Source organism: Onychostruthus taczanowskii, unplaced genomic scaffold (assembly GCF_017590055.1).
Source record: "Onychostruthus taczanowskii isolate IOZ18803 unplaced genomic scaffold, ASM1759005v1 scaffold17, whole genome shotgun sequence".
Taxonomy (NCBI): Eukaryota; Metazoa; Chordata; class Aves; order Passeriformes; family Passeridae; genus Onychostruthus; species Onychostruthus taczanowskii.
Genome location: NW_024498906.1, coordinates 12,342,083 through 12,361,148, shown reverse-complemented (window position 1 = coordinate 12,361,148; position 19,066 = coordinate 12,342,083). Strand labels below are relative to the sequence as shown.

Below are 19,066 nucleotides of genomic sequence, written 5' to 3'. Positions count from 1 at the left end.
GGTAAAAATGAAACCCAGCTTCATCCACCTTTACACCTTTCTGTTTATTTCCTGGCACAGCACATCTGCTGTTCTCTCTCCATCACATCTGAGGGAGCACAAACAAGTGGCAATGTCACCCCAAAATACTGAGCTCAAATAGGCAAGATGCTCAAATATTAAATTTTCTGTGATTTTAGTAAAGAAAAAGCAAAGTGCTGGATGGTTTAGCACACTAGAGGTTGGATTCTCTGTTCACAAAGTGGATTCAATGAGGTGAAGGAGAAGTTAAGAGTATGAGCAAAAAGAAACCAGTTAGATGATCCAGAATTAACCAGTAAAAGAAGAACTTCATACTCTGCTCTGCACTTGTATCCCCAGTTTTTAAGGGATTTACAATAACCAAATTGTTAGGAAAATGCCAACACCAACAGATTCCCATAGGGAAGGAGGAAATCAAGAACAAATCTCTTTTCTCAGCGTGGAACAAAACTGCTGCCCCTTGTTCCACCTGTCCAGCAAAGATGTTCAACAGCTGGCTCTGTGTGCAATGAACTCAAAGGCAGGTCCCCAAAGACATTGTGGGATTTAACTCAGCCAGAAGTCACCAGGGGTTAGGTGTGAGTGTCAGGGAGTGCTCAGCCTCAGAATCAGGCTTTTCCCTTGGGCTGATGGATCCAAGCTGGGCTGAGTATTCCCTGCTCTTCCCAGGACAAGTGCAAGGTCAGAACCTCAAATCTGATGTGTCACTGCTAAAAACAAATTCTGTTTCTTGCTCTCTAATCTAATCTCTGTCCTTAACAGCTTATCAACAAATGTGGTTTTGAGACTGTGGCGTCACAACGGAAATCTGAGAGTGAAGCATTCCCACTTTTACATTTTCCAAGCTTAATTGTGTTCCTAAATCCAGCAGGGTCTAACCAGACCCGCTCAGATGACGTCTGAGCTGCACCCAGTGACAGCAGAGGGCTGACAAATCCGTCCTGGAGCTGCCTGATGGAAATATGCAAACTATCCATGGATAGCTGATTGCACACTGAGACATGGAAACTCTGGTAAAACCTGGTGAGTGGAACTTCCTCCCCTGTGTATAACCAGGAAAGAACTCTGTCATCAAACTGAGCACATCTTGGATTGCTCTGGAAAGCTGGGAATCCACCAGCCTGATACCAGGATCAGCCTGATCCCAGCTAGGAATCAAGCAAACACATCTGGGCACCACTGCCTGCCAGAGGGTTTGACATGAACATCAAAAACCACACAAGATGAAGTGAACAGAACAGGAAGCACCAGCCTGACTAGAAAAAGAGAAATACAAACCTTCCAAGTGAGAATGTCCAATTCCAGCAGGATTTAGGAGCAATATTTGCCCAGTTCTTGTCTCCACCTGCCTGATGAAGTATTATAAATGGAATCCTTACCAAGAACTGCTTAGGCCTGGCTGTTAAGAGAGCCATCCTATGGTGTCTGTCTGTATTTTAAGACCTAACCCCAAAGGAACAGAACTTTAGGGATGGGGGAGAGGTTGTTTCCACCTGGCTCCATGATTTATGAAGGATGCCTCCTACAAACATCTACTACCCTGCTTGTGGATTCAACACAGAATAAGCTCAGGAACTCAACTGGTACCATTTTAAGTCAAGCTTGTCCAATGGTGAGGAATTTTTGGAACTCAGACAGGGTGCTCAGGCCTTGGCAGGGGCTGCCCAGGGAGCTTTGCAGTGCCCATCCCTGCAGGTGTCCCCTGGAGGTGGCACTGAGTGCTCTGGGCTGGGGACAGGGTGGGCATGGGGCACAGCTGGGACCCCATGGGCTGGGAGGGCTTTTCCAGCCTCAGGGATTCCATGAAATACCCACAGAGTGCTGCTGGTGCAGCTCTGCCCCCTGGGAGTCCTTCAGGAGCACCATTTCAGGTATGAAAGTGCAGGAGCTCCCAAACTGCTGCCAAGCCCATGGGAAGGAACTCCCTGTGGATGTGAACCAAGGGCATTTCCCTGGAGCACAGGGCTGGGATTCCCTCCAACACCCACCCTCACTCCAAACTTCCCTCCAAACCCAGCCCAGCAGGACCAGCCCAAAAGCAGCAGAAACAGGACACAAAATGGGATGGACAAGACAGCAGCCCTGAGCCAAGGTGTCCCAAATCCCTGGGACAAGGCACAATTCTGAGATCCCGTGAGCAGCTCCAAACTCACTGCTGCCTTGCCCAAGAGAACCTTTCCTTTTTGTTCCCACCCTGAACACTGACTTTAAAAGCTGCAGAAAAACCTCTGCATTTCCAGCATTATGTTCATTACAGACCTCAGGCATTCTCAGGGTACTGACCAATCACTCAGGAAAAGGGAAATAATTTTTAATAGATATTACTGCAATTTTTGATTTGAATTTTAATTTGGTTTTGTTCAAAATAAATTTTTCTTTGCTCTTAGAAATCAGCAACAGAAATAAATTTCAGTCTTGCAATAAAAAAATCTCACAATTTAAAACTTCACTGGAAGTTACCTCAACAGGTTTTAAACAGAGGGGCATATGTTTTGGGAAGCAAAATGAACAGAAATTACTTTTCCACAGTATTAGAATTATATATAAGAACAGTAGCATCTAAAGATTTTCTGGTTTAGGTGCTCTGGTCTGTTCCTGAATAAGGAAAGCAGCATCTTCCACCAGGATGTAATTCTATGCCAAAATCCTGAAGCAGGATTTTTGATTCCTCTTAGATGGGGGCTGAGGCTGAAAACTTCAATTTTCAATATCACAGGTACTGAGCCATTCTGGAGGAGGGGAAAAAAAACCCTTTTCTTTTAAATAGGCAACTTCTTAAATATGGATGCACGAATCTAACTTTAGCTGTCCAGGTTTTCACATTGCTGCTCTCAAATTCAGAAAGTAGAGCATTAATTTAGTCTGTTGATTTCAAGGTTATCATTCATTGAGGTCAATGACTCCATCTCTGAAAAGCAGAACTTCCACTTGCAGTCTGAGGAGCACTCCTTTGGCACAAAAACTCCCAAAACCAGCACCAAGCCCTGCTGCAAAGGGACTGATTTATCCATGGAAAACCAGGGGTTAATCCCAGGAATAGTCAAGGAAAATAATAATAATAATAATAATAATAATAATAATAATAATAATAATAATAATAATAATACCACCCCAGGAATATCCAAGGCCTCATTAGCTGCTTGTATTTCAAACTTGTAACTTGAGCAGCTCTGTCTCAGACATGATTTGGGTGGGATCTTCTGGGCTGATCTGCTCAGCCAGGAGCTGAACATCCACCACAAACTCCCTGGGAGGACCCAGCCAGCCAGAATCCAGCTGGAACCAGAAATAAAACCAGTGGGAGCCACGCTGTGCCCCAGCAGGGAATCAGCACCTGGACCTGTTCTGCTCTTTCCAAACCTGTTTCTCTGCCACCAACTGGACCCTCCAGGTGTGCAGTCACCTCAGTGGTCACCTGGCCACCTCAGGGCCAGCGTCTCCACTGCCACAGGAACATCCAGGGGAGGGATAACTCAGCGCTGGCCCAGAAATTTCTGGATTTTCCTGGTAAATCTTCCAGTGGCTGTGGCTGAGCCAGTTCAGGTAACACAGGTGAGCTCCAAACACCAGAGACACACTTTGTTCTGACTGCACAACAACAGAGAGGTTTTCTGCTTTGGTTTGTGGGTTTTTTTTTTCACTACTGACATATAAAAACATCTTTTAAAATAGCTACAGGCTCAATTAAATCAGCAACATGAAATAGGAGATGTGAGAGCCATGGCCCAATTCTCCACTTCCATTGTATTCTTCCATAAAATAAACACCTGGACACTTGCAGGCCCTAAACCCAGCCCAGGAACTCCCCAGAAATCCCTCTGGATTTGTTGTATTTTAATATGGAATACAGCTGGGGGAGGAGAGTACCTGTGTGGGAACTGACTATTTCACTGCTCTTGCAGTATCCTTATTGAAAAGTATTGGATTGGCTTTTTCTCTTTTCCAAAAATGACAATTTTTTATAAAATTAAGAGCAATATAAGCACTTCCAATGTCTTACAAACCTCACTACAGCATTATCACATTTCCTTGGTTCTCAACATCTCTGGTGCATCCAAGATAACTCCACGTTGATGAGAATAATTTGCTGTAACCATTATGTTACTCTGTTTTCTTAAAAAGGTTACAAAAATAAGCTTTGAGCTCTTCAAAAGCTTAAAAATCAGACAACTCAGTATTTTTAGATCCATATTCCTTAGCCTCCAGCATGACTACAAAACTCAAAACCAGAAAGCTGTTATAAAATCAAATTATTTTTATAAGAAATCTCCATTAAAAAAGAGGGAAAAAGAAAGAACAACCAATCACTGAGTTACACAGGAGCAGGACAAGGGATAGCAGAAACACCAACTGGAAACACCAACTTTTAACCAAGATGAATCCCTGCTTGTAGGAACCCAGCACAATCCCAAATTTGATGCCAACACACCATGAGAAGTGAATATGGGTAGGGTGATTGATCACCAGCCTAACTACACCCAGAAGTGTTTGGTTCCTTGCTTTCCCAAAAGGTCCTGGAAAGACTTGCAAAAGACAAAGAAGTGAAAAATTCCCATTCTGAAAACACTTTTTAATCACATTCTAAGGTACTACTGTGTTATCACAACATGACTGAAATACAAACTTGGCTTTTCCTATAAAGAGCTGAACCCCAGCTTCCTTATTGCACTGTTTTAGGGAAAAGCAGAACAGATTCTAAAAACTCCACAGGTAACCAGGGAATCAGAGAATCATTAAGGCTGGAAAACACCTCTAAGACCAACGAAGTCCAACCATTACTCAACTCTGCCTCGTCATCTCCAGACCACGAACTCAGGTGCCACATCCACAGGTTTCTGATCGTTTCCCAGGGCTCTGCCTGGAGCTCCCTGGGGTTGTTGTGACCCAAGGGCAGGGCTGGCCCTTGGCCTGGCTGACCCTCACCCTCCTGGCCTCATCCCATGGATCCTGTCCTGACCCCTCTGCAGAACCTTCAACTCTCCAGATCCACACTCCTGCCCAAACTGGTGTTGCCCACAAACTGACTGAGGGTGTACTGGATCCCCTGCTCCAGCTCTTCAATAAAATTACTGAAAATCTTTCACTTCTCCAAAAAGCACCTTAAATTATCCTTTTGCTGGGTGTCCCACATATTATACAGGGCAAAAAGAGAAGTTCAATGTGTTGCAAGTTTGCTCTCCTGGTGATTCAAACTGGAAAACAGCATTTAATATCCCCATTTCTTCAAATTTTCACTTTCTCTTTTTTTTTTTTTTTTTAAAAAGCAGTGGACCTTAATACATTTCTGTGTTTTCAGCCTAAGTGGTGATCTAAAATTAAAGTATTCCATGGCAGAAGTGAAAAAATCTTCTTTAGGGGATTGTTTCCCCAGTTCTGCTGTGTTAATTGTAGGGCTTCAGAGCAGGTTCCAGGACAATGAAGTGAAGCCCATTAAAACAAAGAATTTATTGACCCTGTAGAAGCTTCCCCCCTTTAACCAAAGGTAGTTTAGACGTTACCAGGCACTTCTGATCAATCACCCTCAAGAAACCTTTTGAAAATGCAAGAGAGCCATCCTGAAGAACCACAAAACCTTTCAATTTCAGGCCTGAGCTCTCCCCAGTCACTCTGAACTTGAGACCAAGATCAGCAGTCACCAAATTACTCCTCCTGTCACTGCACCACAAAATTATCACAGGGCAGGGTCTCATTTTAAGGCTTGCAAATATTGTTCATCCTCAGAACCTCAGCACACCAAGCCTGGCTCTCCTAAATAAACAGAAACTGCAAATAAATCTGAGTTCTTTAACTTCCAACACATCAGAGGCATAAAGGTCTTTGTCCTTCATTTTCATCTGTATTTATCAAGGGACTTGTAAATAAAGAATCTGGGCTGCAGGAGACAGAATTACCACTTAAATTTCAAAATCTTGTATCCATTTCAATTCTGCAAGCTCATAATTCTAACAAGCTCAACACCATCAGAAATTCTGACCAAAACTGAAAGTGCTTAAATTGGAAGTTTTAAATCAGATTAATGTATTGCAATGTGAAACTGAATTCTCTCAAACACTGTCATACATAAGGTACAATTTCATAACATTATCTCTCCTTTCAGTTGTGGGATGAGTATTTTTAAAGCTTTCAAAACATTTTCTCAATATTTAGGTTCTATTTTAATCTATCACTGCCTACTACACAGAGCTCCCCAAATCTGATGGGACATCAATTTTCTACACTTTTAATGCCGCTCCTCTAGATTAAGACATCGAAAATGAAATATGAAAATGAAATATCCCTTTGGAGAAGTTTTTCCTTCTCCTCTCCTTTGCCCAACCTAATTTTAGAATTCTTTAGACCTGCTTTGACTTGAGCTTTCAGCACACAACTCACAAACATGGGAGTGGAATGAGCGATGTTTGGTTTTCAGGGAATGAAATCTCCACTTCCAGCATCTTGGTCCTAATCCAAAGGCTCCATGTAAACAGACCCTCCAAAGCTGTTTATGCACCAACAGCTGATGCAACTGAAAACTGTCAATCAGGAGATGAGCTGCATGCACACGGAAATCTGCCTGGCTTTTTTTTTTTCTTTTTTATTTCCAGCCCTAAGGATTCCTGGGGTTTAAAGCTGAACAAGCAAACCAAAAATCTGGTTGAAATAAGGGCATTTGGGTATAAAAAATTAGACCAACCCTCTTGGACAAATTCACTTTTATTCTATTTCTACTGCTGGTGATTTTCCCTGTTGAAATATGAACTGTATTTCCAGCAAAAGTAAAAATCATCCATTGAAACTGCAAATACACTTGGCACTTCCAGGATTTTTGATTAGGCAAAAAATGGGTGAACTTCCTAAAAATATCAATCAGCACCTTCAGAAGCATTCCCAGAAAAACTTTGAAAACAAAATTTCCATTCAGGAAAACCATTTTCTTCCTGGAAAAAGAAGAGTTTTCCAAGATGCAGAAGAGTTTTGAAAGGGCAAAGAAAGATTCCAAAATTCTGCAGGTTCTTCAATATTCTGCTGAGTTAGAACAACATCATTTTGGGGGGACAGAGAATGGAAGAGCAACAAGAAGCACACATCAAGAACATCCATCATTTTTCATTGCAAAAATCGTAAATATAAATCACCTGTATGCATCGTCTTCTTTCAAGTCTCATATCATCCTGCGGGGTTGTGGGGACAGGGGGAGTCCAGCAGCAAACAACACTGAAAAAGGGAGAAAAAACAAGAATAAACTTCTTAAACTGCAGCCACAACTGCTCAGTTCAACCCCGAGCTAAACCAAGGAAATCCAAACAGAAAACGAAGTTTTCCAACAGGAAAAGCAAAGACAGGCATGACAAAGATTTCTTTTCTACAGATATCTGCTTTTAGAAAAACTTTCTAAGTGTCAAAATGGCAAGTATTAACTCAAATTTCAACTGGTCATTGAATAAATCTCAAAATTAACATCATCCCAAAAAATTGTCAGTTACCCATCTTTGCCAAGCCCTTAAAAATTTGGATTTTCACAGAAATTCAGTACAATATTTCTAAAACACAACTGAACTTGTGTGATTTTCCCAAATCTACAAGATATAGAACTAAAAAGGCATATCAATTCCTAAATGTTAAAGTTAATTTCTCCTCATAGCCTGATGAAATTAAATTAGGTTCACCTTGTTGCAAGCAACTAAAATATGCTCAGAAAAACAGAATTGTATTTTCCATAGACAAAGAGATATAAAGACAGGAGTTTCTGCCTATATATTGCATATTACATATTACACATTACATATTACATATATTATATATTGTATTGTATATTTATAATTATTACATATTTGTCTTTAAGAAAACTCCAACAGAAATTAAGAAGAACAGCAGGATTATCAACAAAAACATTCAATTAAAACCCCAACACAACACCCAGCAACTAAGACTGGTCAAAGTATTTCTCAAGCATTTATTTTTCACTTGTTCTCCGACAATTATTGGTACTGTACAACCCATGGAAATACCAAACCCACTTAGAATTACTGAAAATTTTAGAGAACTCTGCAAATGACTGACCAGCTGGAATTGGAGAGTTATTATTATTTAAACACCTTCTGAAATATGTAACTCCAGGCAAGTGTGAGCAGCCTAAAATGCTCTCAGCCCCAGCAATCTGAGCAGCGAGCGGCGCCGTTCGCTCCATTTCCCCCCGACAATGAGAGCCCAAAGCCTGCACAGCCCACCCTGCCCTCCTGCCACCACGCTGGCCTTGTCCCTGTGCCACTCCAGAGTCACACACACCACAGGGAACAGGGCAGGAGGACAAGGAACTGCTTTTTGGATGCATGTAGGAGCAGGGGTTGCAGTGGTGCTGGTGTTTTAGGAGCGGGTGAATTTTTGCTGTCGTGCCCCCCAAAAAAGGAGGAACCCTAGAAGTGGCCATCCCACATCCTGAACCCACGGCCTTTTTGTGGCTGTGGCTCCACAGAGCCCTGGGATGGCACTGCCACATCCACAGCTGCCAGCAGCACTGCTGAGGCCACAGCAGGTCCTACACACGGGGCACTCTGGTGCCTAAATCACTTTGGTTTGAGTGAAAGGTGCTGAGGGAACACCTCCCACAGCGAGCTGAGCCCGCTGAGCCAGCCCAGAGCCCTGGGACTCAACAGCAAACAAGAAGGAAGAGCAAACTCTTATTTAACCAAACTGACATGGAATCCCAGGATGGTTTGATTGGGAAGGGACATTAAAGATCACCCAGTGCCATCCCTGCCATGGGCAGGGACACCTTCCACTGTGCCAGGCTGCTCCAAGCCCCAGTGTCCAACCTGGCCTTGGGCACTGCCAGGGATCCAGGGGCAGCCACAGCTGCTCTGGCAATTCCATCCCAGCCCCTGCCCACCCTGCCAGGGAACAATTCCTCATTCCCAAGATCCCATCCAGCCCTGCCCTCTGACAGTGGGAGCCATTCCCTGTGTGCTGTCCCTGCATGCCCTGGAAATTGTCTCTCTCCAGGTTTCCTGGGGCTCCTTCAGGCCCTGCAAGGCCACCCTGAGCTCAGCCCAAAGCTTCTCCTGTGCAGCTGAACAATCCCAGCTGTGCCAGCCTTTCCTGCCAGCAGAGCTGCTCCATCCCTCTGCTCATCCTGGAGCCTCCTCTGGGCTCTCTGCAGCAGCTCCAAGTCCTGGAGCACCAGGTTTGTCCATCCCACACATCCCAGGTGCCCTGAGGCTGCAGAGCCTCAATCCCACCTCTGAAAGCTCTCTCTGGCCAATATCCTTTTTTTCCCTTTACCTGCAGCACCTCTGGGTTTACAGCAGGATTACAGGAAGCCTTTGCCAGCAGCAGCAGCTCAAGGACTGAAGGACTGTCTCGTCTTTAGTCCCTGCAGCTCAAGCACTGCTTAACCCCCTCCCAGTGCCACCAGTGCAAGACCAGTTTCAATCCTGACCCAGCTTAGTCCAAACTATCTCCAGAGTTTGAGCAATTTTCAGCCAAAATATCCTGGAGTTTTCAACCACTGCCTCCTGCCCACTCCAGAGTGGGAATGCTCAGCTCCCAAAGCAGCTGCAGAGGTAAACACTGAGCCCTGAGTTATTCCAGAATTTAGAAGACACTTTAAGAGGTACCAGCACTAAGGAAGAGCTGCTGATGTGAGAAAGTCATTAGCAGGCTATTAACAGGAATCAACACATTCGTGCATTTCAGAGCTGACCCGGTACACAGATCCACCCCAGCTTCAGTCTCCTTCCAGCTCTCCTTCAGCCCATCCTGGAGAACTGGAGAATTCCAGAGTGGAAAAGCAGGTGGAGCCCTGTTTTCCAAGGAGGGCTTTGAAATCTTAGCAGAGCCCAAAGCCGGTGAGTCCCTGTGACAATAACAGTGCCACACAACATAAAAAGTAACAATTTTAGCGTTGTTTTAAATAGGTACAACCAAATTGCACCCCGTGGCTGCAGGGGCAGCATGTTAAACTCAGTCAGCGTCCTCAGCTCTTTCTGCATTGGCAAGTTCTTAAAGCAAAAGGCCTTTTAGACAGCCTGCACAAAGGCTTCCTGGTTTAGATAATAAATTGATGATAAGAGGAGGCAAGAGCAAATCCTACTCATCACACAGTCTGTAAGATCATTACTAGAAGAATCCCCTCAGTAATAACATTTACTGGGCTTCAGGAACCCAGTTTGATCTCCTTACCAGTACAGAACAGAAGTGAATAGGAAATAAAGGAGGAGAGGAAGGAACAGATGACAGGAAAGGTGTTAAAAAGCAAATTATTGAAAGTGCTAGAGCAAAGAGAAGAATAAAAGCTGAAGTATTTTACTTAAACAAAGAGAGTAATCCTTGGAAATCATCTGTGCTAAAACTTTACCTCGTGCTTTTGTTTCCTGTTTTCCTCCTGGATCTCAGAGCCAGGGAATGGGATCCCCCATGCAGAGCCACTCCCTGCCCCTGAGCAATCCCAGCGTGGAGTCACCAGGCTTAGTCAGACACACCGAGGATGCTGAGCACGTTCCATCCCAGGTTCCATCCACAGCATGATGGAGATGGGGACACTGAATAACAAAACTTCCTCCTCACATCCCAGGCCTGCTTTCCCTGCTGGCCTCTTGGAAAATTAAAGTTTTATTCCCTGTATTCCTTAGGAGCATCCATCCCTTCCTGCAAAACTCAATACCCAGCACATATCAATAGGTTCAGTGCAGATCAAAGTTGGGTTCAGAGCAATCAGATTTTTAAACCCCTAAAAGTTAAAGTGAAAAAACCATTATTAACATGAAAATTTAATTAAAAGAGAAGTCTGCTGGGGAGGAGTATACTTTTTACATTTTACTAATTAAAACCCTACATACAGGGACTTATTTTCCTTATTCAGGATCACTGTATTGTAAGATTCAATATGGAATCTTTTTGCAAAGCCAGGTTCAAGTTTTTCCTCCGTGAAAAGATTATTTTGTAATTTTTAAAGTCACACTAATGGAATACAGAGAAACCCCTGCATTTCTCATGACTACACACACTGCTGGCAGAGCTGAACATAATTCAGGTCACTGACCTTCGGTGAACACAGGCAGGCCTGTTGCTAGCAACATAAAATATAAATACTTACTTAGAAACCATTTTTTTTTTAATTTATTTACTAGGAAAATTATCCTGAGGTACTCACCATGAAATTGGAGTCATTAACATACTGGAATATAATGGATTTAGACATCAGAACTATGTAGAGGCAACCGGTGATGAGGTTTGGTGTAAGACAAACTGAGCAAAAGATTCCTCAAAGACACAGATCTGGTGTTTTATTTCAAACACTGCACAGTGAAATGTGAAGTACAATCAACCCAATTGGAATTAGATTAATAAATCTGCCAGGGTGCTCAGTGACTGACAGCTTCCCAGAGGGACAAAGCTGAGGAATTTCAGAATCATTGTTCTGCCAGCACCCAGCACATGCAGCGTGCTTTGTTACCAGGGAAATCCCGTGTTTAATGTCCAAATTAGCACCCGTTTGAAAGCTGAACACACCCAAATTCACTGCTGCTCTTGTGACCAACATAGGTGATGATCTATCTAAGGAATAATTAATGAGAATGATAAGGGGAAAAAACGGCCAAACTGTACTGAGTTCTGCTCTGTACAACAACTCGGGTTCACTGTAAAATCACAGCAGAAAATTAACAGTAGATTATGATTGCAACATAAAAGTCCAATATATCCCTTCCCTTTCTGGGCACCTGCAGGTTCCTATGTACTAAATCACAACAAATGTACTAAAACACGGATAAATTAATTGTGATCAGCATTGTATCTGTCCTGTTCCCAAAGAAGTCACAGATCCCCTTCTCCAGCTTTAAGTTCTATGGGATTCTGGAACACTTTTTAGCTGAATGTTTTCACTGAAACAGCAACTACTTTAGGACTACAGAATCAGGGAATCATGGAATGGCTTGGGATGGAAGGGACCTTAAAGATCATCCATGGGCAGGGACACCTTCCACTGTCCCAGGCTGCTCCAAGCCCCAGTGTCCAGCCTGGCCTGGGACAGTGCCAGGGATCCAGGGGCAGCCACAGCTTTTCTGGACAAAGGTTTTAAAACTCATCATCTTTAGGTTTTAAAATTCGTAAATCAGTAAAATTAAAGTACCTCTCTTCAGGTGTCTGTGTGTATTCTACAGCAGCATGAGCAGAGTCACCTTCTGATGGCAGCTCACCCTCACAAAGGGGGGTGCAGGTTTCTCCTTCTTAAACGTGGAAAGAGAACATTAAAAATGTGGGAACTGAGCATTTTCCTACATCACCGGGGAAAAGTCAACAACAAGCAAAACTGAGTTGATAGCACACTTCCCCAGCACACCCCTCATCCTCCTGAGGAGCTGCAATGTGCACTGGGAGTTTCCACATGAGGACTTTTGAGATCCTCACGAACCAAGCACAGCTCAACCAAAACACGCCCAACCATGATTTTTTTTGTGTGTGCTGCAAACGATTCTCAGAGTTCCAAAAGCAGCGGCTCCTCCGAAAGGAAGATGCTGTGAATGACTGGTTTCACCCTCACGCTGAATTTACACCACGTGATGCCAGAAGCCATCGGTGAGGTGTGAAAGCTTGTGGAAGCAGCTTTGCTGAAATCACCCAATTCTCACCCAATTCCAGAGCTGGAACTGCAGTTGCAGCAGAGCAGGGATTTCTTTCCTCTCTGCCCTTCCCACTGCCGCAGCTGCAATGGGACGGGGGCACTCAGCAAACTGCGCCGGGGGAATGGGGAGCAGGAGAAATCCACAATTATTAACCCCACTTCAATGCTCTAAGCTGAGATGCAGATGTGCAGTGCTGGGGTCAAAATACCCTCAAATGCACCTGAAACACAACCAAGTGTGATTTGATCACCCACAGAGCAGTGGTGTCACACCAGGACTAATTCAAGCAGATTCAGAGTGCCGTTTGAGTCTCTGAAATACCTGATTTATAACACACCCATTTTTCTATAATACATGATTTTTTACAGTCTATTTAGGAAATGCATCACTTCTAAACATGAATTGCTTCCCAGGTGTCTGAAGGAACTGAAATGTTAAATTTATAACTGACCCATCCAGCCAGAGAAGTCAGGATTTGTTTTTTTAAATATTCATTAATTCATGTGAACCCCAGAATAAAGCCTGTGGTTTTAGGAAGAATTAAACTGACACAGTGAGGGGGGAGAGGAGGGGAATAAAAACCCCACAACAAAGGTTGAAATACTTGAGATTTTTTAGATAATTTGCATCTGATGCTTTACTTACTCACTGACTAAAAAAAAAAAAAATAATTTTAGAAGCACAAACTTCAAATATTTCCAGTCCACTGACCTTATAAGGAACCTCCAATTAGAGGGGGGAGTGGTTCTTTTTTCCACCCACTTAATAGCGCCAGACAAAAGTCAAACCACTGGATTTGCATTCCCCTCCCTCCACCAAACAAAAGGAAAAGATGCTACAGCTGGAATTGCCCATCCCCTGCAGTATCAGGAGCATGGGAATAAAGTAATGTTCCAAAGTGGAATGTACATGAGGGCTGGAAATTAGTTTATCCAGAGGAATATGAAATTTTTTGCAGAGCTTTTTTCTGCAGGTATTTTTTTTTCCCTACAGATGTCCTCAACAAGGCAAATAATTCCATGTACAAAAACTGTTTCTGTTCCTTGTGGTTGGGAAAAGAACTTGAGAAATGCAAAGCCAAACATGCCCCGCTACAGAATTGCATTCATCACTTCAGAACTTCAGACCCAGAAGCCTCAAGGGAGCACAACCTTCCTACTTCTCCCTGAATTTCTGAGCCACAAAGGAAGAAGAATTACAGGAACACCTAAAGCTGCCTCAAGTTTCCACAGAACATGGCCAAACCACTCAATTCACAGATTTTTACTGCAACCTTGATATTACTAGAGCTGATTGTTCTTCCAATTTAGTGGTCACTACTACTCCTCTCATTTTTTGTTGTAATTTACAAACTGGGCTCTGTTTCTCAGAGACCTGGCAAGGGAAGGGACTCAGGTGCAGCCACCTGAACTTTTTCATCCAGGATGAGCTGGAAAAATCAAAACCAACCTAACTCAGACCACAACAAACAGAAATACTTAATATATTTATGAAGATTATGTGCAGCTGCTGTCCCATGTTTAAATGAAATAAAACTTCTCCAGCTCCATTTTGGCAAAAGACAGTTTCTGGTGTTGTTCTCAAAGATTTAAAGTTACTTATTTCAAGTATAACAATGTAGATGTTTGTTGCCCTGGTACAGCAGTACCTTTAATCTTGAAAGTTTCCAAAATATTTTAATACATGGAGATAGGCACAGATTTAGTCTCCCAAATTAAGAAACAAAACCAAACAAAACCCATAAAACAATAAAATAACTAAACACACAAAACCAATCACGCCAAGGTGTAGGTGCTGGCTGGCTCTGTACAGAAATGGTGCTGTATGTGGGTAAGTGGCTTTTTTTTAGCCATGTATATGTCTGTGAGCATTTTTAAGGACTTTTGGACCTTTTCAAACACACCAGGAACTGCTGTTTAAATGCTGCCCCTCTGGCAGCTCCCACTGACACTGCAATGCCAAACCTTTGCCTTTCATTATTCAGATTTAGACTGGACAGACATAGCTGGGTCCTCTCAAACTGCTCTTCCAGCTCCTTTTAACTTGGAAAACACCACACCAGCCCCAGCTTTCTCCAGACACGTCAGGAGAGAAGCACCAGATTTAAAATCCTTGCTCAAGACACTTTCAAACACCAGTTCCTGTGAAGTTCATCAGCTTAGAAAACTGACAGTGGCAAGGTTCAAGCTCCAAGACAATCAGATCCATTCAACTCCATGGGAATAAACAAAATTATTTCATTAAAATCATTATTTTTAGGCTGAAGTCTCCCAAAAGCCAAAGGTGATGCTGATGTGGCTGCTGTGTTGCCAGAGCCCTCCCTGTGCCACACCTGGCACTGCCCTGCCGTGAGTCAGGGCTGCAGTGCTGAAAGCCTGGCTGCAGTTTGGTCACTGCCCTGCTGACTCTGCACAGCTCCACACGGAACCTGACTGACAATTCCTGCCTTGGAAAGTCACCCAGTGCCATCCTAGCCATGGCAGGGACACCTTCCACTGTGCCAGGCTGCTCCAGCCCCAGTGTCCAACCTGGCCTTGGGCACTGCCAGGGATCCAGGGGCAGCCCCAGCTGCTCTGGCAATTCCATCCCAGCCCCTGCCCACCCTGCCAGGGAACAATTCCTCATTGCCAAGATCCCATCCAGCCCTGCCCTCTGGCAGTGGGAGCCATTCCCTGGGTCCTGTCCCTCCATGCCTTGTCCCCAGTCCATCTCCAGCTCTCCTGCTCTGGAGGGGCTCTGAGCTCTCCCTGGAGCCTTCTCTTCTCCAGCCCCAGCTCCCCCAGGCTGTCCCCAGAGCAGAGGGGCTGGGACTATCTTTATGTTCCTCCTCTGGGCTCTCTCCAGCATGTCCACATCCTGATGTTGGGGTCCCCAGAGCTGGAAGCAGCATTCCAGGTGGGATCTCACGAGAACAGAGGGGGAGATTCACTCTACATGAAAGGCATGAATAAATAAAGCTCCCACATTTTCCTCACATTGTTCACTCCAAGCCCTTCCATTTCTCAGAACACACACCCTCATCAGCTCCAAACGTTTTTCACTAAATATGAATCATCCCTGGGATGATATCTGTTAACTTGCCATCATTCAGGATGGCTTTACGTCCCATCTGCAGCGCATTTGCCATGGCCTTATTCCCCGGTTCAGGAAGCGCTGACCTAGAAAACTCCCATTGAAGAAGGAGATAAACTAAGGAACTTCAGGAAATTCTCACATCATCTGGGGATGGAGTCAAAACACCTTTTTCAGACTCACAATTCCAAGGTCTGGTTGCATTATCTTTTCAGCCTCCATCCATCCCTGCTGCTAAGCATAATATTCAAGCAAATCTTGGTATATCCCAAGGTATACTGACACACAGGCAAGGGGAGGTAATAAGCTGCAAATTCCTCCTTTTTAAGTGGTATTATAATCCATAAGAGTAATTCAGGCATCCTATCCACGTGATAAAAGCATGTGGATGCAAGGGAGAAAAGCCAGTGCAGACACTGGGTGCAGATCAAGCAGCAAAAGCTTTACTGGGTACATTACTTATCACACTGAATAGAGATTTCATCAAAGATTCACCCCAAAAATACAGTTACTGGTAGCTCACTGGATACTCCAGAATATTTGTTCTCCTACATAAAGCCATTGTCTTTAATGTTAAAAAAAATAAGATCAGAATGTACTAATTATAACCTGATATGTACCCAAATTCCTTAGAATTTCCTCCAGGAATTCCTCATCAAGCCTTCATCCATGTATGGCTACCTCCAAAAAGAATTCATCATTTATAAAGCCATCAATGACCAAAAAGCCATGACACTCTCTCAAGTGAACTGATTGCCAATCACCCCCAGAAGTTGATTATCTCCTGCTTATTAATATGGAAAACAATGATTTTCTGAGCCTCAGGAATCCAGCAAGATCTTGGAGGTGACTCAATCCTGGGTGGACAGGTCCTGGATGTGCAGTTCAAGCTCCCTCTGTAAATTTGGGATAACCTTGGCTTGAATCCCTTTTTGAGAACAGGCACTATGGAGAAGCATGGAATTCACTTGGGATTATTCCCTGATGGCAGCTGTAAGACAAAAGTCTAAGAGACATCCCTCAGTGACATAAAAGGCCAGGAAAAGTCTCTCTAGCAGAGCTCTCTCACGTTCACTTGGTCTAACTTGACTTTTATGAGGAGAAACAGAAGAAGTTGAACCTTTGGGACAAGTTTATGGGAACTTCACCAATTCCAGCATCCCAACGTGGAGTTCACACTGATCAGTCTGATGCTCTCCAGGATGCTTCTCATTTGTTCAAGAAGTAGACACTGCATTAAATCTCTGACAAACTTATCCATTTAAGTATTTAGGTCACTGTAAGACTATACAATTTTTATTAAATACCAGTATCTGCCAGCATCAGAAGTCAGTAAGGGCCTTACCAGAGAAGTCTGGTTTCCTGTAGCATTTTTTTCCTTGATAACAATTCCTAAAATGGTTTTAATAAGGCAGGTTGCAGGAAGGAAATGAGGACAAATTAAAAAAAAAAAAAAAAAAAAAAAGGCTTTTAAATCCTGACCTTATAACCCTCCAAAGAGCACTCAGGATTGCCAAGTCCAAGGTATCCAGGAAATAAAAAAGCAAGAAAATCTCTAGCGTCCCACTGAAGTTCACACTCCCAAGAATAGCTTGGGATGGATGGAAAGACTCCAAAACAAAGCCACTTTTCCAGCAGATCTTTTCTTTACTTTTGTACTAATTTTACTGAGCTGGTGCATCCCATGGAATGATGAGCTGTGCTTCTTAGGAAAAACTGCTGGGAAGAGGGAACTTTTGGTACAGTGCTGCTCCTGTTCCATGCTGTGAAACAGCTCAACAAGAGGGTCCTGACACATTCCAGGGGCTGCCCAGGGAGCTTTGGAGTGCCCATCCCTGGAGGTGTCCCAGGAAGGCCAGGATGTGGCACTCGGAGCTCTGGGCGGGGGACAAGGTGCGGGTAGGACACAGCTTGGACTTGTTGACCTTGGAGGGCTTTCCCAACCATTTTCCAAATGATTCTGGGATTCTCTGATCCAGCAGCCAAGGCCTGGAACTTGCCCTTTTTTGCTCAGACATTTTTGTCTGAGATATTTCGTGGACATTCAACCCAAAGCAACTCAGGGAAAAGAGAAATTTGGCTTCAGGAGAAGTGCCATGGAATGCCAAAGAAGGGAATGGAGGGGGGAAGACAAGCACCAAACACCAGAGCACCTGCAGAATTCTGTGCCTAAGGAACCTCAGCTACTCCTGGAACTGAGCAGTTTCCACACAGAGACCAAGCAGGATGGACAGAGTTCACTGAAAAACTACTCCAAGGGATTAAGAAAATTAAGAAAAAAATCATCAGTGAAGCTGTGAGTCACCAGAAATACAGCATTTATGAGCAGTAATTTCATTTACTAAGAGGGAGCCACTGAGTATCTCCAAAGACAACCATCATAACTCACACTCTCACTTATGGTTATTATCACATAAGAATTCCAAAGATTGGAATGGCATGGAGAAAGTAGGTCTTGCTGGGTATTTCCCGTGCTCCTGCCCTCAGCCCACCCAAAAACTCAGAGAAGCAAAAGAGATGGGCAGAAGAATTTCACTGTTTGTTTCCTGCCATAAAGAGTAAGCTCAATTTTCCAGTTTTATTTGAAGTTACTTTGTATTATTAAAATATGGATGGACATTCAAATGGATGGATTCAGATATTAAAGCATGAGCACTTCTGTCTACTTTCCCAAGTAACAGGTAAATAATGATCAACAAAATTTAAATAATTTGGGCTAAAATATTGTTTATCTGAATGCGTGGATGTGAAACTGGTCACCTATTTAAGAGGACAAGCAAGCATGGAATTTCCAAAGGAGTTTGGGTTGGTTTTTAACATAACTGGCCCAGCTGGTGGTTATGTGGAAGAGAAACATTTTTTATGTCTCCTTTGTAGAGCAGGAAGAAGAAAACAAAGTATCTTCACTCCACAATTCAGCATCTGGTATCAGCAGGTTCTGCTCCCAGCTTATACAGTGAAAATACCTTTTCTTAGAAGTTAACTTTGGGAACTTCAATTCATTTTTCAGTTTGTCCAAAATACAGAGGTCTAGTGAAAACTCAAAAGTAAATGAGACAGAGACAAATCTTATACAGTGAAAATACCTTTTCTTAGAAGTTAACTTTGGGAACTTCAATTCATTTTTCAGTTTGTCCAAAAAGGAAAAACATATTTTGTGTGTGCATGCCTATCTTAAGGCAATACAGAGGTCTAGTGAAAATTCAAAAGTAAATGAGACAGAGACAAACCTGTATGTTGTATTGGTTTGTGGTATTGTTTTGAGGGGGATGCACAGAAAACTAAAAACTTGGGGTTTCTTAAGAGGTTTTAGTGTTTAAAATGGGGATTTTTTTCCTGTTGGGGAAGAGAAAGGAGAAAGAACAAGCATCTGA

General features: G+C 43.3%; 1 protein-coding gene across 2 annotated transcripts in view; it reads right to left on the bottom strand.

The window, feature by feature from the left end:
* The window catches only part of DYRK1A (dual specificity tyrosine phosphorylation regulated kinase 1A), a 72,430-nt gene that overhangs the window by 41,690 nt on the left and 11,674 nt on the right, over window positions 1–19,066 (bottom strand). For both annotated transcript variants that reach the window (XM_041399820.1, XM_041399819.1), the window contains one exon: window positions 7,137–7,215. In XM_041399820.1, the coding sequence (XP_041255754.1) occupies window positions 7,137–7,146 (10 nt within the window). In that variant the 5' untranslated portion in view covers window positions 7,147–7,215. The remainder of the gene's footprint in view (window positions 1–7,136; window positions 7,216–19,066) is intronic.